We start from the raw sequence: 21,052 nt of genomic DNA, 5'->3' as shown, positions 1-21,052 counted from the left end.
AGTGGCTGCCTTCAATCTGGCAAGTGGATGAAATCCCATTTCGATACTGGTATACGGACAAGCAGGGGGAGGTGGGAGGTGGGAGGTGGCCAAAGGGCAAAAGGCCAAAAAGCCAAGCATCCGGCTTTTCACTTTACTCTGGTCTGTGTCCGCTGGGCATAATTTCCCAATTGCAGGCACATGTGGCACACAAACACACACACAGATCTACAGATCCAGAGAATACGCAATCCCTTAGCCCGGGCCAACTCGCAGCCATTCCCTCTTCAATCAAGCACAATGAGCCGTTGAATCTCTTAAGCACACTCGCCCCCCACACACACACACATAAAACAACACTTTTGGCACGGTCAGTTACGTTTACGCATTGGCCACGCCACGCCACGCCACACCACGCCCAGTTCTTCCCTGTCTACAACGGAACGCCCATCGCCCATCGCCCAGCGCACATCGGCCATTCGGCCCAATTGCCCACTGCCCCACTTGTTATTTATATTATGACCACTCACAGTTGTTGGCTCATTGTCATAAATTTCTTCAAGTGTTTGCTCTGTGGCCCATCAAAAAAATAAGGAAAAATAAAGCAAATCTATGGCTTCCGGTGTCGAAGCTCTAAATACCCTGGTCGAAGATGCATTTATACGATACACTCATCCAAAGTTGATGTATATTTTCGTACATTTAAAGCACAACAATTTACGCTTAAAATTTGTTGTTTATAATTTTTAAAAATGTTAACAGAAATTTGTTAAAAAAACCAGCTGACCTTCTGCACGTTCAAGGGTATGTGTATAAAAAGAAAAACATTTTCTCGTCCGTTTGTAAAATGTTTGCCTGTTTGTTGTTTGTTCCCCTTCTGTTCTGGCCCAAGGGCCTTTGTAGCTAGCACAATGGGAGCCTCTTGGCCAATTTAATAAATTCCATAAATTGTTTATGTTTAGCTTCAAGTGATGTACGAGTATGTATGTACATATGTCTGTATGTGTCTATGTCTGGGGGGCGGGGGCCTGTGTGCTGTGTTGCAGCCTGAGTGTTGGCTGTTGACTGACATTGTTTTCGGCCAGCTTTGACGTTTGTGGAGGAGCACTCTGTTTGCATTTGGAAGCGATCAGAGGGAAACAAAGCAAATTATGTCGCTGGAAAGAAGCTTGATTGAAATGTGCCAGTCCACTCGAAGTGGACCCATTTTAGACCCTTTTGGCTTTTAATCCAAGCAATTGCTGGAGCCGATTCGCAAATGTTCACCAATTAAAAGCCCTAATTCGCAGACAACTTTAACTTTAATTTTGGCACACACTCACTTCTAAAGGTGGCCTGGCCTGGCTTGGCTGCAATTTAATTACACTCCAGGCAGGGGCACAAGCCCATATTCATTTTGCACCTAGCAGAGAGGCTGCAAAGTTTTCAACACCCGCACGGCTGGAAGTTTCAGTGTGGCGCTCCCTCGATCCGCACAGAACATGCTCGAGCAGCCACTAAGCGCATAATCTTGTAAACTTGGCAAAAATGCTTCAAATGCCATAACTAAAATAAGCAAGCGCCCTGCCGACCCCCGAGACAGATACGAGTAGTGTCGGCAAATGAAAGGAAGACAAAGAAAGGGAATGGGAAGGGAATGGGAATGGGAAGGCAAGGCAAGGAAAGGGAAGCAGGCAAAACATATTATCCCGAAGGGCACAACCAGATTCCGAGCATGGCTTTCTTTGGCAAAGTTTCTGCAATGGCGCTGGTGCAAGTGCTTGATGCAAATTATTTGGCCCGGAGGTTAACTAGGGTCGTTTAGCAAATGCCTAGCACACACACACACCAGCACACACACACACACAAAAAGACGCAGCATTCAGCACTGGCGAGCTAGAGATGGGCACTTGTAATGGTATTCTTTAGTGACTATCACGAGCAGCAGCCAAAGCTTATTCCACTCGCTAGATTTTTACTCTCAGCTGGCGTGATTATCCACTTCACGCGCTTGTCTCTAGCCTCTAGCCCCACACGCCCTACATCTTTTTATGAGCCCTTGATGCATTGGCATTCATGAGAGCGAGCCAGGCCTTTTTCTATGCCCAACGCCCGGCACCCGGCCTAAAGGGGTGCCAACTAACCACAGTCTGAGCAGCAACTCCAACTCCAGCTCCGATTGCGACTCCAACAACAATGACAAGTACAATAAATGCCTTTCAACTGCGGTTTCACATGCACTTGAAGTGGAGTCCTCGACCAGGCAATGGAGAATGCAGAATGCAGAATGGGGTTGAGAAATGGGGCTGGGGTAGGCTGGGTGTGTCATAAGCCTCAAGTGCAATTTGAAGTGAAGTGCCTCATACATCTGAAGTATGATAGTTCGGGGTGTTGGTCTGTCTGTCTGTCTGTCTGTCTGTCTCTATCGCTCGCCATCTCTCTCTCTCTCTCTCTCTTTTGCCGTCTGTCTGTCTCTGCTTCAGTCTGTGGCTTTATTTTACTTGTGGAGCAGCTCCATGTTAGGCTGCTCTTAATGAAACTTTATCCCTGGAGTGCTAAAAGTCTTGCCATCTGGCCAGGTTCTATCCGTGCAGTTGCAACGTCTCCCTCGCTCTCTCTCTCTGTGCTGCTAAAAACCAGATGCATTCGGTTATTGCCTGCAACTGAGTCCGTGTCCGTGTCGGTGTCTGAGTCTGCATCTGTAGCTGTATCTGTCTCTGTGTCTGCGTCTGTGAATTGTGGTTGCACTTAATTTTCTGTGCTCAGTGCAGACCAGTTGATGGCTCGGGCTCGGGCTCTGCCCTCCCTCTCTGCTAGTTCTCGCCTCTGGCTTATATTTAAACTAATTAAATTGTTAGATGTATCAAAAATAACCAGGAATATACAATATACAACCCATAATAAGACACAAAGCATCCGCAACAAGTTAGCTTTTCTATGCTATAATTATCGAGTGCTCTTTGCCTGATGCCAGACCTAGTGCTAGCCCCTTGGCAGTGCGAACCGCAAAGCGAGCAAAATAAAACATCAACTGCAATTAGTTGGGCAATCGATGGAGAGAATAACAAAGTTCTTTTGGCCACCGATTGACTGGCAGCGTGAATCAAAGCCAGCCAAGGATCCCAGGCACTAGGAGACCCTCCAGGCGGACTTCCCTATCAATGTGGAGGGCTGAGCCACTTCAGCGTCGGAGACGTGAAACTCTAATTAAGATTGATGTGTTTATGTGCTTGGGTTTGGCAGTGAATGTGTTGGTTGGGCTTACTGCCTGCGCCCTGCCTGCCTGCCTGCCTGCCTTGCCTTGCCTTGCCTGACTGACTGACATTCGTGTCTGTTGTGTCTGGCTGGCTGGAGGGCACCTGAAGTCAGAGTTCGTTTTCATTTTCAACTTTCTAACTGTGGATTTTCTCCCGGATGCCTTTGTAATTATTGATGAGCTTCGATTTGACTTTTCTTTTCAAATATATTAACGTAATTAGTCCATCAGACTGCCCCAAACAATACTCCAAAGCGATTTCTTTTGTTGTGTGTTGCAGTCGCTTTAACTTCCACTTCGATTTGGACTTCAACTTACCCGCAATCAATATGCCATGGAAGCCTGGCCGAAGCCCGGCACTCGATGAACTGATTGACATGCACAAGAAAAGGGAAAAGCTCGCTTCATTGGCTACCCCGCTCTCTGCCTCTCTCTGTCCCCTCTCTCGGTTGTGGGCATATGCAAATTGCAGTCAGTGTGGCTGTGTATGCGCCATATCTGCTGTGGTTAACCGCCCGACCAGGAGTCGTTGTCGCCTACTGGCCGACCAGAGGTGTCCGCCTGCCCGCCTTTGAGACTCATCAACTGCAATTGGCTTTAATGGCTTCGGGGGGTCAGACGTGTGCTGGCAGCCATAAAGCTGAAAATTAAATCGAAATTCTGCAACATTTAAGAGCACTGAAATTGAGCCTAACTTTTCCCCATTTTCCGTTCATGCAGCTGCTCCATTTAGCAGCCAGCTGAATGCCCCTGCCCCTGCCCTGCCCCTGCCCCGCACTTCTGCACTCGTGTAATCCCATTTACAATCACTGCCAAACACTGGCTCCATCCAAGTATCAATAAAAGCAATTAAATTTTCTATTAACGAAATCAAGCGTGGCAAATGCGGTCGAAGCGTTGACAACAACAACAATAACAGCCACAGCAACGGCAAACTCCCTCAAAACCCACACAAAAATAAAGCAATGCATGCGGAGCAGAGCGGAGCAGAGCAGTCGGACAACCATCATCAATATCATCCACATCATGAGCATCCTTCTCATCATTATAATCATTTCCCCGCCCCATCATCATCATCATCATCATCATCAAAATCAACAAGCAGCGCACCATCTATAAAAACAATCAGAATCAGGCAGGCAGGCAGCGGCACTGCCACTCCCTGGCAACTCCCTGGCAAAAACCGCCATGGGAGGAAGTTCATCAAACCAAGCGGCAAAAACGAAACTAAAGCCAAGGAGGGGGGGGGACTTCTTCTTCCTGTACGAGCGTGTGTGTGTGTGTTATTTGTTATTGCTTTTGGGCATCTTCATTGCCAAGCCTCCACACACACAGCCCGGTGCAGCCCTTGTCCTGTGCCCCGCTGCAGCATGCGTCTATTTGGAGTCCAAAGAAAAAATACTCGTAATTTTGGTTTCTCTTCTTCCTTTTTCTTTTTCTTTTTTTTTTTGGCGTTGTTTTTGGCTGCCTGCCAAAAACCTCTTCATCATCAAAAAACATGAGGGGCGTCGTGGCCATAGAGCTCTGTAAAATTAACATAGAGCGAGTGCGCACAAGAGAGACAGAGATGCAAGACTACAAAGAGACAGCGAAAGAGAGGGGAGGGGGAGGGGGAGAGACAAGGCAGCGGCTCCAGCGCAGCATATGAATGGAAATGCTACTCGAAATGCTGATGAAGTTGCCCAGACCAGACCGTTGCCAGGGATTCATGGACTTCGCTCCGCTCCGCTCGACTCCAGTCCACTCATTCGAGGGAGTGCAGTACATGCAGGCTGGAGGAACAAGAAATTAGAACTTGGGTTCTCCATGAGAAATTATGAAACCATGGGCCACCACAGTTCGGTGTTGAAGGCTTAAGCCTGAGGCAGTGTGGGAGGAGAATGAAATGGAGAGCACGTAACTTGTTTAGATAGAATTCAAGGGGCATATTAATTGTTTTTAAGTCTTGCTTGATACATTTTCTATTTATTATTCCCATATGGGATCCGATTCTATTTTGTGTGGCACATTAAAACCAAACACTCAAATTTTAATAGCATTATTTGTGGCGCAGGGAAAACGATTGCAATGAAAACCAATCGGGCGGCAGCATTAAAGTGTTTAGCATTGGGGGAAAAGCCGTAACTGAATGCTTTCCGGGTAATTAAATAAACACAATTTTCAAATTGTATTTAAAGTACACACACACACACACACACACACACACCTCACCCCTGCCGGTCAGAGCCGTTCAGAAGGCTGCTTAGAAAGCGACTCGTCCAGAAAAAAGGGGCGCTTAACTTCCGGTCAAATACACACAGACAGACAACCACTTGAACTTCAACCTATGAAATCGGATCGGCAACCTTCAACCCGCTCTGGGCACCTAGTGCCCCAGGGCCTTGGCACGTCCACGTCCACGTCCGACTTGCGAAATTTACTTAGACCCCAAAAGAGGCAAAGTGTGAAAGAGCCGACGAAATTTTGTTATCTAAATGCGCGCTGAACTTTTCAAGCAAAAGGATAGAGAAAGGCGAACCGACCCTTGGACAAAGCACAAAGGATATACACCCAGACCCAGACCCACACGCACAGGCACACACACATACACACACTAATACACAGACACTGCCTGAATGCGCTTATTATTAAAATCCTTTTAAAACCGTAACGACTGCCGGCTGGAAAATCAATTAAGTCGAATACACTTCCTTGAGGATAATTGCTTTCGGAACGAGAACTGCCGCCGGCTAAAAACTTTTGTCGAAATCAACTTCAGCTCCAATAACGAGTTAAGCGAAGCGTTAAGGCCTAATGGCAATTTTTGGCGAATTTTTACAGCCTGCTATCCAGGGTCGCAAAGGTTGTTCAGCATTTTATGGCTGGGCATTGAATATTTAAAATAAATATTTACGATAATGGCTGCAAATAAGAGGCGATTATAAATGTGCCTTGGGTACTGGAACGAATTGTTATTCCATTTCAAATATAATATTTTAACGTTCTAAAAACTTTATGATTACATTTTTAAATCGAGTTAGAGCTGCACTATGTCCGGACTCCGGATAATAAATGAATAATATTTCAGGACAAATATTAGATAATAGATTGCACTCAATGTTTAGCTACAGATTTCTCATATCTGTTATGAGATATGTTAAAGTGCAGTCAGGAATATTTGTGTGCCCTTCTGGTTGTACCGCGGGTAATTCCGGGGAATCGCCCAGTCGACCCCAAGACCCCGTTTGGCACTCGCCCTTACAATGTTTTGGCATAAATTCAAATTAAGTGCGCTCCAGATTCTTTTCTCAAATTGTTAAACTTTACAATGTAAGTTAATTAATTTTGCTGCTTAGGGGGAATCGGGTTTCGGGCTGGCTTCGTGCCGCCTCCTTTCGGCGAGGCAGACTAAGTGATTTGTTAATTTGTAATAATACGGACACCAACTGCTTACCGCAATTAACGATAATGAATGGGCTGTGGCTGTGGCTGTGACTGTTGCATTTGATTTTGGCATTCATTCCAGCTGGCTAATAGCTATTAGCCGTAATTGTAGACTTTTAACGGAAGCAAACGCCAAAGTGAAATTAGCATGCCCAATGGGCATAATTTGCGAGAAGATAAGTCCAAAAGTCCTCCAGTCCTGCAGTGCAACAGGGACACAGAGTCGTGCCAACTTAGTCCAGATATACTCCCCCCAATACTCCTACTATATACACGTAGGTATGTGGGGATGTAGGTATATGGCGTGGGCGTGGTCTGTGCTCCGTGCTCCGTACTCTGATTGCCCCCCAACGTGTTTACAAGCGTTAAGCGGAGCGTCATTAAATGTTATGGCCGTGTGGAAAAACATGAGCAAATGCCGGCTGCCAATGTCCAACCAGGTGATAAAGTGTCGAATGTGGCTTGTCCTGGCCAGAAAACAGAAGAGAGAGAGTGGAGAGAGTGGAGAGCATGGCGCAGACCTGCAGCTGGCAGGAGTAGCCAGCTGTTGATGCCACACTGCATTTAGTGCCTTTAAGCAAGAAAATGCAAGCAAGTGAAATAGAAAAGTCCAGAGAGCTGACCCTGTTTCAAAGTTGGCGTGCAAAGAAAATATATATATATATATATATGGATGCTTCGGTGGAAGTAGCAGGCCAAGAGGCTAAACTTTTGGTTAATGGATAAATGGAGAGAAAAACTTACGGACGGGCAGCCAAAATTGCTTCTTTATGGGGAGAGTGACTTACCTGAAAAAAAAAAAACAGAGAATAGAATTTGGATTAATGTTGGGAAGTTCATGCTTAAACCAAGCTAAGTCAAGACCCGCTCTTATTTTTGTTGCCACTTTAACTGACAATCCACAGACACAACAATAAACTGCAGGAACTCCTGCTCCTGCTCCTGCTCCTGCTACACTCAACTCAATCCTTTATACAACGCTTGATTTCATTCAGTGCTTACGTATTTAAATAAACTCCGACCCGGGGCTACTTAGCGTGCATGTGGATGCGGATGAAGAGTACGGCTACGGATGAGACGGGGCGAAGGGCGGAGGATGCGCATGCAATGCTGTGGGTAACCGCAAGTTTACTGTAGCATAACTAAAGAGCAAATGGGGAATCGGGGAGCACTAGGGGAGCACTAGGGGTATAATCGATTAAGCTGGCAAGCGCCAACGGAGGAGGGGACAACCACAAGCGCTGGGTGAGAGGGGGGGCAAATACTTGTACCACTAGTAGTACAAATAAATGGCCAGGCCACAGGATGGCCATCGAGGCAGCAATTAAAAAGCCCTGCTGGCCAAACAAGGGAGCAGCTAATGCTCTGCCTCATTGAGTCATTAATTTTCAGGAAAAGCCAAAAGGTAAGATATGCCACTGACAAGTGCGAAGGGGGTGGGGGTGGGGGTGGGGGATGGGGGCGGTGGCAGCCTTGCAACCTTTGCAATTTGTCCCCATCGATTAGTGTCCGGCGCACATCGTCTCTGGCTGACTGCCTGACAGCCTGACAGCCATGTCCACGTCTATTATTTTCAACTTAACATGGCGCGCGCCTCTGACAATTGCCCAGGACATTTGCCCCACAGCCCCTACATTCACAATGACCCAAGCAAAACCCCCGAAACCCACCACCCAAAAGGGCGACACAATGCGACTTGCTCACCGCAAAAGCTGCACAATGGCCGACCTACAACTCACTTCCTTCCGCTGTATGGGGCCACACCCCGTCTTGCCCCAACCCACATACACTTTGTTGCTGCCCCTCCCAACCCCCCCAAACACTGCCACTTTCCCTCCTAACTATCCCACACTATCCTTTCCCCCTTCCCTGCCCTGCCCGGTAATATCTTTAAGGTTTTTCTGTTTGTCGTTTCTGTTTTACGTTTTCTTTTTTTCCTTTTTTCTTTCTCTTTGCCGCTGGGCAACGTGTGTCCAGCGGAAATGACAACGACAGTGGCAATTACATTGTTGCATGACACAAATAGTGTTGCCTACAACAGCGACAGACGACAACGACAACAACAACAGCCGCCAAGACAGCGACAGCGACAGGGACGTGGACAGGGACAAGGTAAGGGATAGTGTGGCTGCACGATGGAGGCAATGTTTAGACCCATGAATACCCTATACCCTAACCCTGATCGTGTCCACTAAGAGTCCGAGTACGCCCTCTTCCATTGGCTGGGTAGCCTGTTGTAGCAAAAGTTTCAAAAAATAAAATTTTCCCCTCCATGTGCAGCAACAACAACGATTGTGAGTGTCTGTCCCCGGCCGAGTGTTTGCGGGGCGGGGCGTGTGTGGCAGAGGTAAAAATTTAATTGATGTCAGGTCGTAATAAAAAAAATGTGGCAAGTTCAGTCGCTTTAAACGCGTGGCTGACCCGCCAGCGTTTATTTAATTGTTATCAAATGTCCTTCCTTTTTGTCCGCGATCCGTGCGGTCTGCGGCATGCCGTGTGTCCTGTGTGTGCATGTTTATCGTTTGTCCTTTGTCTGAACCGAACCCATTGGTTCATTCGCCATTCGCCATTCTCCATACAACATGCCCACTCGGCCACTGGCCACTGGCCACTGCCATGGCCGAGTGCCAAACTAATTGCTACAAATTAACGCCTTTATGCCCGGGCCAGCTGTGCATGGATCTGCTCTGCCAAGTCCCCAGCTGGGCCCTTGGACTGGCCAGTCCTTTGCCCCCATACCCATTGCGTGTGCAACTCAATTATGCCACAATACACATTAATATGGCGGCTAAATTTGGCTCAATCGTTGACAATTCGCAAAGCCTTGTGGCCATATTCCCATTGTGCTGCTTGCGATGAATCATTTGGCCATCCAAATGTCATTCGAATGGGCTCTAAGCAATGGGAATATCTGATAAGAGTATGCTGTGAGCAATTACAAAAATATATAATAAAATAAAAAAATATATACACCGATAGAAAAAAGCCCTGAAATTGTAATATTTTCACTTAGATTTTAATATTTATGCCATTGATTTTCATCCAAGAGTGGTTGTATTAAAATTTAATATTTTTCACTTAAATTTTGATATTAATATAGAAATTTTTAAATTAAATATAGTTCATATTAAAATTTAATATGTTTCATATTTAAATTTAATATGTTTCATATTTAAATTTAATATGTTTCATATTTAAATGTAATATGTTTCATATTTAAATTTAATATGTTTCATATTTAATTTTAATATGCTTCATATTTAAATTTAATATGTTTAATATTTAAATCTAATATATTGAAAATTAAAATACATTCCTTTCTGTTTTAATTTTTCTTAAGCTTCCCAAAACTCATTTAAATTTCAGGCGAATTAAAATATGTTGCTTCTAATGAATTCAATTAATCATTTCCATTTCCGGAAATATTCTTCACCGAACGTTTGTTGCACCTGCTTCGATTTTCTTATAGATTTGTCGCTTGTCCAAATAAATCAAAACTTTAGCCAATAAACAAAGTGAAAGCTGCAACCAATTTCTAGCTATTTGAAGGGTCTAGGGCCAGGAGCAACAGCAACAGCAGCAGCGGGAGCAGAAGCCACCCTTATCCGTTGCCACACAATTTGTGCCACTTAACACCTCGCTGGCTGCCAGTCGAAGCGCAACAAATCGTTTATTTTGAATTATTTTAATTTAGGCATTTTTCTTGTTTTGGTTTTTTGTTTTTTGTATTTTGCTGCTGGCCTTTGAACAAAAATATTAGACAAATTTGGTGCGCTTATTTGCATTTGCAGCTCCAGCTCTAGATCCAGCTCCAGCTCCCGCTCCAGCTGTGATTTGTTTTATTTTTTATGTATATTCTTTTCTTTCTTTTCCGACGACAGACGACAATTTGTGTCGCTCGGTTGTCAGGACAACAACAACAACAGCAACAAAAACAGCAACGGCAACGGCGCGTATACGTAATAATAAATGAGAAGTGGAAAAGTTTCGCCGCCGCCGCCGTCGTGCTTATTGTCAAGCTCGGCCAGGCCATAAAAAACAAACTTCAATAGCAATAAGGCGACAAAAAGAGACCAGAAAAGAGCAAAAAAAAAAAAAAAGAAACAGCGGCGGAAAAAAGAAAAACTGCCGGACCAAAGGAACATCGGGGCAGAAACAAAAACAGCAGCAGCAAAAAGTTCAAGGCACTGACTTTATAGCTGCAATAATGCCCAAAGAAGACCGGACCCCGGCGGCGGGGGCGGTGCGGGCGAAAAAGGTGAGCCACACGCCAACAACATCAGCACACAAAACAAAGCCAGTTGCAGCCAGCAGCGGCAGGGGGCAAGTAGCCGGAAGGTGGAGGGGCAGCAGCAGCGGCAGCTATGTGGCAGGAGGAAACAGGCAGGAAGCAACAAGGCCACGCCATACCGCGCCAAATGTGTTGAGGCACTTTGGCGAGGTAACGAAATGTAACAAAGTGCCGGGGCGTGGCGGGTGCCAGCAGACCGACGGGTGGCCATCGGGTGGGGAGAGCAGAGAAGAGAAGATGTGGTATGGTGTGGTGTGGTGTGGTGTCGGTAAGGACTATGACTATGACTATCGCATCGGGTTAGGTTTGTTATGTGCGGCCTATGCCGGAAATTTGTGTTTAGAAGGCCGCTGTTATTGTTCTTGTTGCTCTTTTGTTTGTTGTTGTGCCCCCAGCTCAGACGCTTATACAACGTGTATGAACAAACACTTATGACTATCTTTTGTGTCATTAAAATTAGTTTTCCTTCTTGCTTTCAAGTCATATTTACTGTCATAATTTCAAAGATTTCCTTAACTAAACGACAGGAAATTTCCAAAGGAATGGTCTTCAAAGAAGGTCAAAAGCTACAAGCTAAGGGCTAAGGGCAAAGGAAGGAGCAAGATATTCTCTCAGGCATATTCTATCATATTCCCTGATATTCTTTGGGTGCACAGTAAGTAGGTACAGTGTTGCCTCTGGGCTCAGTAATCCAATCTAATAATCAGTACTCAGATTATGCATGAAGATGTCTTCTGCTGACTTCTGTAACTTATAAATAATATTTATAATAATTCTAATAATGGCTGACACTACAATCGTGACTTGAGGGGGCATTAAAAGTATTAAATATATAAACTTGATTCAGTGTGATTATACAGGAGTCTGTACACCAAATGTGGTTGCATTAGTTCCAGTCTCTGACGGCCATGGCTTAAATAACTTACACAATACACCCCTGTACCCCTCTGGGCAACGAAAAAAACACATTTGATCGATGACTTTTTATCGGAATATTACCCATTCATTGACTCGCATTAACATGGAGCCAAATGCGCCGATGGCATTTCAATAATGCGAACAATCAGCAATTTAATATTTATCTACGCGCCGGAGAGGCGATATTAATGACCAGGCCCGGTGCCAGGGCAAAGCTATACAGGGGCACGCAAAGTCAAAGTCCCAGAGTCCCATGGGACATGCGGCGGACATGCGGACAGGGAGGCAGGACAGGTAAGCAAACAATCAAATAAACAGACACAGAAAACGACAGGGCTGACAGAGTGATGGGCAGGCCCCGGGCACATTAATAAAGTCAATAGAGAGACAATAGTTGAAAATTAACAAATGAATTGAAATTACTTAAACAAACTCATTAGCGTGTGAAAGTCAAAGGCCTGTCATAGTCCTGCAGTCGGCACTGTTGACACCAATTGTTCCAGCGCCAGCGCCAGCCCTTAGCCCTTAGCCCTTAGCCCCTAGCCCCTAGCCCCTAGCCCTTAGCGCTGTGTCATCGGAGTGATGCCCCCATGGGGGATCTGCGGACAAGCATTAATATTCCAACAGATACAAATGGGAGTGTTGAGGGGCATAATTTTTTTGTGCTTACCCCGTGTAAGCATTGGACAATGACACCCCCCACACCCTCAGGAAATTGTCCATTGAATGGTTAGGAGTTTTTGGCCCATTTCACCTCGCCTCCGCCTGGCCATTGCATGTAATTAAATTTCCCAACCCTAATGTGCTAAGCATAGTAATTTAGTTTCACATTCCACCCAGCTACGCCACGGGGGGAGTTCAGTCTGTCTGTTCGTCTGCCTGTCTGTCTGCTGGCCTGCCAGTCACGAGTTTAAATTGTCAGAAACTGTGACAGGTCGACACCTTTCCGCGTGGGGCAGGACAGGCAGGACAGGCAAAGGTGGGGCCACAGCGCGCATATCTATAATTTTCATTAATTTTAATTGGCTTTGGGTGTGGACACCGCAGTTGGTTGTTCATTAAGGCACCGGACGAGCGCTCATAAATTATTCAATTTTTATATTGAATTTCAAAGAGTGTGGGGGATGGGGGATCGGTTAAAGCATCGCAAGGGCAACTAAATATCTAATATCTAATATCTAATAGTTAAATCTCCCCGACAGAGTAGCTCACCTCAAAAACTTCCAGCAGCTGTCAAAATCCGATGGGTAGAATATTTACATCAGTTTTGGCTTTTGGCAAATGAAGTTCTGTGTTTTGGCTATTTTTTTTTCTACTGCATGGTTGTCTTTCTGTTGGATACAAATCGCGTAGAAATTCTAAATTTTCAGTGTTTGCTGGCTGCCGAGCAAGAGTGGAACTTCAGTATGCTATCCGAACTGTGCAGCGGCCTGGCGAAGAGCGTCTCTGCGACGAATCTGCTGCGAAAGTCGAATTGTTGCGGCTGTTTGACGCTGCCACAGGCGCGGCTGGCATGCACGCAAAGGCAGACACCCACGCGGCGGGATCACCTGTGCGCCATGAAGCGGGAGGAATACGATGTCCTGGTGATTGGCGGAGGCTCTGCCGGCTGTGGCTGTGCGCTGGACGCGGCATCGCGCGGCCTCAAAACGGCCCTCATAGACGCCGATGACTTCTCGAGTGGGGCCAGCTCGAAGTCGAGCAAACTAATCGACGGCAGCGGCTCCTACATCAGTGACGCCATCCGGGACAAGAACCTCGAGCAGCTGCACATCATGCAGCAGGTGATGAGCGAGCGGGCCACCATGCTGAGGATCGCCCCCCATCTGAACCGAGTCCAGCCGATGCTGATGCCCATCTACAGTGTCCTGCGCTTGCCCTTCTACTGGCTGGGCTTCAAGGTAAGATTGCACTTTAGTTCTGACTCTGATCATTCACTGCGAGTTTTCGCCTGCCCTCAGGCGTACGACTGGTTGGCTGGAGCATCGAACGTGGGCAGCTCTCACTTTCTGTCCAAGCAGGAGACCCTCGATGAGTTCCCCCTGCTGCAGGCCAAGGGTCTGCGCGGCGGACTGGTCTACTACGATGGCCAGGTGGACGATGCCCGCATGTGCCTGGCGCTCGTCATGTCAGCCGTCAATCTGGGCGCCAATGTGGCCAATCACATGCAGCTGATCGAGCTGATACGCAAGGACGGCTGCTGTCGCTGTGCCGGAGTGCGCGATGTGCTCACCGACGAGAAGTTCTACATCGAGGCCAGGTCGGTGATCAATGCCACTGGCGCCCACACGGACACCGTGCGGCAGCTGGACGACAGCAGAACGGTGCCGATTTCCGTGCCCACGCTGGGCACCACCCTGGCCCTGCCCAGCTACTTCGGCTCGCCGCAGTACGGCCTGCTGAGTCCCGCCGCCACCAAGTGCCATCCGACGCTGGTGATGGTGCCCTTCGAGAACCACGTGCTGCTGGGCACCTCGACTGGCACCGTCGACGACATCAAACAGAGCCCCACGCCGCAGGAGTACGATGTGGAGCTGCTGCTGGACTCGGCTCGCGATCACATGGACGAATGCGTTCAGCTGGGCCCGGAGCATGTGCTCAGCGCCTGGACAGGCATGCGGCCGGCTGTGGTCTGTCCCACGGAGGCCAAACCCGCCAGTCCGGCCAGTCCGAGTGCAGCAGTGGCAGAAAAGGAACAGCTGCCGGTGCGCAACTATCTTCTGGAGGTCAGCGAGTGCCGTCTGATCACTTTGGGCGGTGGGCGTTGGAGCACGTACCGCGTGATGGCCGCCGATGCGGTGGACACCGCCGTCGCGGTGTGCGACCTGAACTGCGAACTGCCGCCCAGCTGCACCGAGGACCTGATGCTGGACGGTGCCGAGGGCTGGAACTGCATGCTGCCGCTCGAGTTGTGCCAGGCCTACGGTGTGCCCATGGACGTGGCACAGCACATTGCCGAGTCCTATGGCTGCAATGGCCACACTCTCCTCGCGGAGGCCACGCCGGAGTCGAAGCGGCGGCTGCACTGCCACTTTCCGTACATCGAGGCAGAGATCCACTATGCGGCCCGGCACGAGTACGCCTGCACCCTGGTGGACATCATTGCGCGACGGCTGCGCGTGGCCTTTGTGGATGCGCTGGCTGCGCTGCTGATGCTGCCACGCATCCTGGCCATCATGTCCGAGCACCACAAGTGGGCGAAGAAGGACCAGACCAAGGAGCTGGTCTTGGCCCAGCAGTTTCTGGTGCGTCAGATGGGTCTGGGCTCTGTGGTGAAGGCCAAGCAACAGACTCACACGCACACCACAGCCAAGGGGGCCGCGATGAGCAGCGGCTCGTTACCAGCTCGGGATTCGCAGATCCCGAACAGAAGCTTCTGCAAGCGACTTGGTCTAGATGCGGGTTCGCCCCGCCAGCAGGGGCTCAAGCCACAGAAGGCGGAAAAGTACCAGTTCGCTGTGAATTTCACCCACAAGTGCAAGTCGCTGGCCAAGAGCCAGAGCAAGAGCCACTGCAAGAGCAAGAGCCAGAGCAAGAGCCAGACCAAGAGCCAGAGCAAGAGAGCTGCCACAGTGAAAGAGTCTGTTCCCGTTGCAGAGTCAACGTTTGAGTTCATGCCGTTGCCCGTGACGAGCGGCATTACCACGGTAGCAGCCACCTCTCGATCCTCAGGCAAAGCGGCCCTGCTCCCCATTACCTGGACCACGGGCAAACGCGATCTGGCCCATTCAGTGTGGCGCAACAAATTCATGTGCTGAGCGTTCAAGCTGACGATGTCGATGCTGCCACATGTCCCACAAGATCTATTGCCCTCGAGTAATTGCATACGTGCCTATGGTGTGGAATAGTATGCAGAATTCGTGAATAAATTAAATGCAGCTAAACAATTTGCCACTCTTTAGTTATGTAATTTTAAACCCCTTCAGAAGGGGGGTTTTTATCGTCGTGGGATTTTCCCTATCACCAGAGCTGGCATCTCTCTGTGGATCGTGCCGTGGGACAATTGAAGGCTTCATCAAAGGCAGCAAAATTTGTAAGGGTCTGCGTTAGACGCACTTTATCGTTAAAGTCCCCGTGTTAGCTGATGACTGAGGGTCAGAGTGAAAATTAATAAACTAAAACTAATAAATAAAAAATAACAAATAAATGAAAAAAAAAATAATAATAATAATAATAATTTGTGGAGGAATTATAATTAGAATTTAGAATTTTTCAGATTTTAGAACCACCCCAGGAACAAAGTGTTTCCCATTTCTGAATTTCCTCGAATTTTTTCGCTGCCGCAATAAATCATAGATGCCTTATTTATTTATCACTGCTGTTCTTTCACTAGCTGATTGAGACTCTAAATTTTAAAGTAAAATAAGAAGTTAATGGGTGTACAATTTATTTGCTACAAGTAGGCGGAACTATGGTGTGTGTAGGTGTAGGTGTAGGTGTAGGTGTGGCATGTGGTAGCGAAAGCGATAGCAAGATGAGTCGGTTGATGAAAGCAAAGCGAGGTCGATTGAAGACCCAGGGACTGTTCAATAAGCGAGAGAAGTAAGTGATATAGATCGAAACTGTGGAACTGGAGTGCCATATTGCTGCAAATCAGTCACAGACTAAATGAGGGCAGGTGTGCCCCCCTGGTGGTTCAAGGACTGCGCCCAAAGATAATTTATATTTTTTTTTAAGTATTTCCAACCTCTCTCAACTTTACATTTGAATTTTTTTCAGTTCTCTAAATGGAATATATAGGGCCAAAGAAGACGGTAACAATCAGCGTGGAATCGCCATCATTGGGCGTAATAGCTTCAAAAAAGACTGTAAAAATAATGATCAGAGATCTATTGCTGCCCAAGGAGACTGGCGAAATTATCTGGATTAATTTCAATAGATTAAATAGCATTTCCCATGTACTATCTTCCGCTGGGAATCAATTTTCTTCAAGTCAAGTTTAAGTGTTGACAGAAAATGTTATCCAACACTCTTTTGAGGCAATGTCAAGCACTTCCTTGCACTCGCAGCAGCCCTTGCCTTTGCGTTTTGTGACAAGCATCGAGTCGAATTGCCTTTCATTCCGTCGCAGAAGTCGAAGTGTAAGGAACAAGTCCGGAGCTCCAATCAAAAATTAATTCATTTCCAAAAGCGAAAAAAAAAGATTTTCTCTATTCAAAATTTTGTGATTAATTGAAACAGCGATATGCTCGATCCAGTTGATGTCAAGACCACCGGTCAGGAGGTCACCGTGCCGCCCAGTGACGCCGCAGAAAATAATTCGAATGCCGTGTCATTGGAGCCGGTCAAGCCGAGCAAGTTGCACAAGTCAGAAGGCAAGCCAAAAAAATTCAAAACGTCGTCGCCACTGCGGTCGCCTTCTGCGTCCTCGCTGTCCTCGATAAGCATGGGCTACAACGAGTCGGACCTCTCGAGCACCTCCAGCTCCGACGACTCGTCCAGCAGCAACGACGACTCGTTCGACCATCGCTGCTGCCGTCGCCGTTTGCATCGGCGTATGCGCTACGAGAAGCCATCGAACCATCACCGACGCTGCTCCGAGCGTTCCAGGGCCGCCAAAAGCAGCATGCGCCGTCACCCAGTGCCAGTGCCAGTCCCAGTTCCAGTTCCAGCTCCGGGCGAAGATGTTGACGCCCTGGCCAATTCTGAGCCGGAAGACAATTCGCGCCGCAAGAAGCGCAACAGTCGCTTCAAGAATGTTGCCTGCCAGACGAGTCCGCCGCCCAGGAAGTCCAGCCACAGATCGAAGCCAGCCAGCACCGCAGGAACCAGCTCCAGCTCCCGCTTCGGTTCCGGTTCCGGTTCCGGTGCCATTGAGAAGACAGCAAGTCATGCTGCCAAGACAGAAAATGCTGGTTCCAGTTCCAAGCTGGAAGCCAAGCCAGACTCTGCTGGTTCCAGTGCCAACTCGAAGCCGAAGAGCTCCAGTTCCAATCCGAAACCAGTCAGTTTTGCCCTCGGCTCGAGGCCAAAAGATCCTGTGAAGGTCACCAGGGACTCCACAAAGACTGTCGAGGGAGAAGTGAAACGCTCGGTGGCCAGCTTCAGTGCCGATGTCAAGCCAACCGACTCTGGCTGCCTTGCGAAGCTACCGCTTGCCGAAGCCAGCCCAGCAGCCAAGCCCATCGACACTGGTTCCGGCACAAAGTGTCAGACGACCAATTGCAAAGCTGACGTGATGGCAGCAATCCTGTCAATTGCCAACTCCAAGCCAGCCACCGATGCTGCTGCCATTTCGAAGCATCCAGTGGCTGATTCCACTGCCAATACTGGCACCAATCAGCTGCCAGCCAAGCTGATGCAGCGCAGCATCCGCACCCGTTCTCGCACCCGTTCTCGCACCCGTTCTCGCTCCCGTTCGCGCTCCCGTTCGCGCTCCCATTCGCGCTCCCACTCACGCTCCAAGTCGGGCAGCCCCAATCCAAGAAACAAACGCAGACGTGTGGCATCGCCGAGTTCCCAAATGAGTCGTGAGAGAACCTTCAGGCCCGGGGCGCCGCCAATCTCGCAGCTGCGGCTGCACATCAAGGGGCTGAGCCGCCAGGTGACCAAGGAGCATGTGACCGAGATCTTTGGCAACTTTGGCCCGCTGACAGCCGTCGACTTTCCGATTGAGCTGCACGGGGATAGTGCGGGGCGCGGATTCGCCTTCGTGGAGTTTGCCAACGCACAGGACTGCGCACGCGCCATCAAGAACATGGACGGGGGCCAGATCGACAGCAGAAGGATCGTGGTGTCGGCCTTTCGCCCGAACAAGGTCCGTGCCACCTGGCGCCGCCGCTACTCGCCCGTCCGCGGTGGCGGTGGCGGTGGCCGCTCCCACACCCGTTCGCCATCCCGTTCGCACAACCGCAACAATTTCGATTCTCGCTACCGAAATCGCTCACGCTCGCCGTCTCGCTACAATCAGTACAGTCACGGCCAGCATCGTGGTGCCCAGCCACGTGGCTATCAATACTAAGCAAAGGCCAGGGACACTCCACACTCCACAAAGCACAATCACCTGTAAGCCTCGCTACACTTGCATGCAACCAAAAGCCAGCCCATTCCATTAACTCCAGCCATGTAACTTGCTCAAACGAATTGTAAAATACAAAAACATTGGGACTGAAATTGCAGCGCAAAAGAGTTTCGGTTACTTGCAGGAATATGAGAGGAAAAACGTTTTGGGCTTCGATTCCCTGGCAGTCGTTAGGAAATTTTTTGGTGTTCGATTTTTCTGCCTCCTTTTTGGTTGGCGTTACTTTGGCAATTTATTTGCCCCCATCCTCAGTTGCTGTTGCTGCTGTCGTTTGTTTTTAATAAATTAGCTATATTTTGCAGGAGGGGGGATGGCCTATTTTGAATTATTGTTATGGGCGCTGCTGCGGAATCATTTCTTGTTGCTGTGTCGCTGCTTTGAATATGCTTATCGTTCTCATACATTACTTTATTTATTGGCTGATTGAGGGGGCGGCTTCGAGAGGCGTGTGTAGAGGTGGGTGGAGCGAAGAGTGGGGGAATATTTTTGCTAACTGCCGCTCGTTAGCTGCGCAAATGAGCTTTTTATGGCATCGCATATTCAAAGTGTGTTTAAATTACATTGAAATTAAAGCAGCCTACGATTTCAGAATATATTTCACACGTTTCCAATGCATTTCTGAGTGTGTAGATTGAACGTTTAGTCCTGCCTGGCGGCCATTCTTTTGTCCATTTCCGCCTGCGCCATGCTCATGGAATCGGCGAGCGTGACTGTACCCATGCCCATCTCCTGCCGCAGGAACCTGGCCGTGCGAGCCAGCTGGTCTTCCTGCACCGCTGGGCTCCAGTTCAGCCGACTGCCCATGATCTCCACCACTCGCGGTAGCATCTGCATGGCGGCGGCCACATCCACGCAGGCCACGCGCGTCCGGCGCGCCAGCACATCGGCAGCGGTCAGAGCGTACTCGAACAGCACCGCGTAGTGCACCTCCGCCTCGATGTGGGGCAGATGTGGGTGCAGTCGCTCGTGGCAGCCATCGAAGGCGCTGAGCAGGGTGAAGGCATTCGAGCCGTAGGACTCGGACAGATGGTTGGCCACATCGGCGGGCAGGTCGAAGCTGCGCATGAGCTCGCCGGGCAGCTCCTTGGTCCAGTGGAGCGCCCCCTCCAGTGGCAGCCTGTAGGTGCAGCACTCGGACTGCGGCTGGAGACGCAGGCTCTTGATGGCCCCGTCGATGGTGTCCTCGGCCATGGCGCGGTAATTGGTCCAGTCCCCGCTGGCAATGGTAAGCAATCGCCGCTCGCTGGCCAGCAGCAGCGGACGCCCGGACACTCGACTACTGGCGCCACGGCCGGCCACACTGGTCCACAGGCCCTTCCAGGCACTGAGGACGTGTTTCCTGCTCAGCACCACATCCGGCCTGATCTTCTGCCGGAACTTGTCCAGCAGCGCATCCACCTCCGTGTCAAGGGGCTCCAGGCCCAAGGAGCCCCCCTCGCTGCAACCCACCAGCGTGTGGCCCTGCCAGGGCATGGCGAATACCTCGCCCGGCCGCAGTCCGTGCACAGCACAGCTCCTGGCGAAGTAGCCCGGCAGAACTATGTGAGTTCCGGCTGTGGGCCGAGCTATCGCCACCGACTGACTCGAGTCCATCAGCCGCACATAGTCCACGTAGGCCCCCGTCGCATTGATCACGCAGGCGGCCTTCAAGGCCAGCTGGCGTTGGGTGAGCAGGTCCTTGGCGATGACCAGCCGTATGCCGGACAGGTCCGGCGGCGACAGCTGCTGCACCTGGACATAGTTGGCCACATTGGCGCCCTGGCGAGCCGCCGTCAGGGCCAGGGCGAGGCAGAGCCTGGCATCGTCCATCTGCAGCTCGTAGCTGACCAGCGAGCCCTTCAGACGGTCCGTCCTGAGCATGGGACAGGCGAAATGTGTTTGCTTGCGGCTGAGAAAGTGCGAGGCCTTCAGCTTTGAGCCAGCAGCCAGCAGATCGTACAGCTTCAGCAGGAGCCACAGCCTGGGCAGGTCCCCATATTCCTCAACTGGCATTACCATCGCCACCGGCTTCACCAGATGCGGAGCTGTCCTCAGGAAGAGACTCCTCTCCTGCAGGGTGTCGTACATGACGAGCAGCTGCTTGGTGTCGCGGTTTCTGACCGCCGACTGCATTATGCGGAGGCCGCCATGGAGCAGCTTACTGGACTTTGAGCTGGAGCCGCTGCCAAAGTCGGACACCTCCAGC

General features: G+C 49.4%; 3 protein-coding genes across 4 annotated transcripts in view; 2 read left to right on the top strand and 1 right to left on the bottom strand.

Annotated features, from left to right (window-relative positions):
• Positions 1–21,052, bottom strand: part of LOC111081371 (Down syndrome cell adhesion molecule-like protein 1 homolog) — a 92,573-nt gene that overhangs the window by 25,560 nt on the left and 45,961 nt on the right. The window lies entirely within an intron of this gene.
• On the top strand, positions 13,096–15,730 carry LOC111080991 (glycerol-3-phosphate dehydrogenase, mitochondrial). Its single transcript, XM_022376893.2, has 2 exons — positions 13,096–13,747; positions 13,808–15,730. The coding sequence occupies exons 1-2, from the start codon at positions 13,166–13,168 to the stop codon at positions 15,602–15,604; spliced, it is 2,379 nt and encodes a 792-aa protein (XP_022232585.2). The 5' UTR covers positions 13,096–13,165; the 3' UTR covers positions 15,605–15,730.
• On the top strand, positions 16,897–18,983 carry LOC111081131 (serine/arginine repetitive matrix protein 2-like). Its single transcript, XM_022377082.2, has one exon. It carries the CDS (start codon positions 17,032–17,034, stop codon positions 18,805–18,807), a length of 1,776 nt encoding a protein of 591 aa, XP_022232774.2. The 5' UTR covers positions 16,897–17,031; the 3' UTR covers positions 18,808–18,983.

Source organism: Drosophila obscura, unplaced genomic scaffold (assembly GCF_018151105.1).
Source record: "Drosophila obscura isolate BZ-5 IFL unplaced genomic scaffold, ASM1815110v1 contig_179, whole genome shotgun sequence".
NCBI classification, from domain to species: domain Eukaryota; kingdom Metazoa; phylum Arthropoda; class Insecta; order Diptera; family Drosophilidae; genus Drosophila; species Drosophila obscura.
Note: the sequence above shows the minus strand (reverse complement) of the source record. Positions and strands in the feature narration are given on the sequence as shown.

Bases quoted from the DNA above. Each gene is read 5' to 3' on its own strand.
- LOC111080991 (XM_022376893.2), top strand. From the start codon at position 13,166: ATGGTTGTCTTTCTGTTGGATACAAATCGCGTAGAAATTCTAAATTTT. The intron at 13,748-13,807 runs GTAAGATTGCAC...GCCTGCCCTCAG, and splicing joins TCTACTGGCTGGGCTTCAAG to GCGTACGACTGGTTGGCTGG.
- LOC111081131 (XM_022377082.2), top strand. From the start codon at position 17,032: ATGCTCGATCCAGTTGATGTCAAGACCACCGGTCAGGAGGTCACCGTG.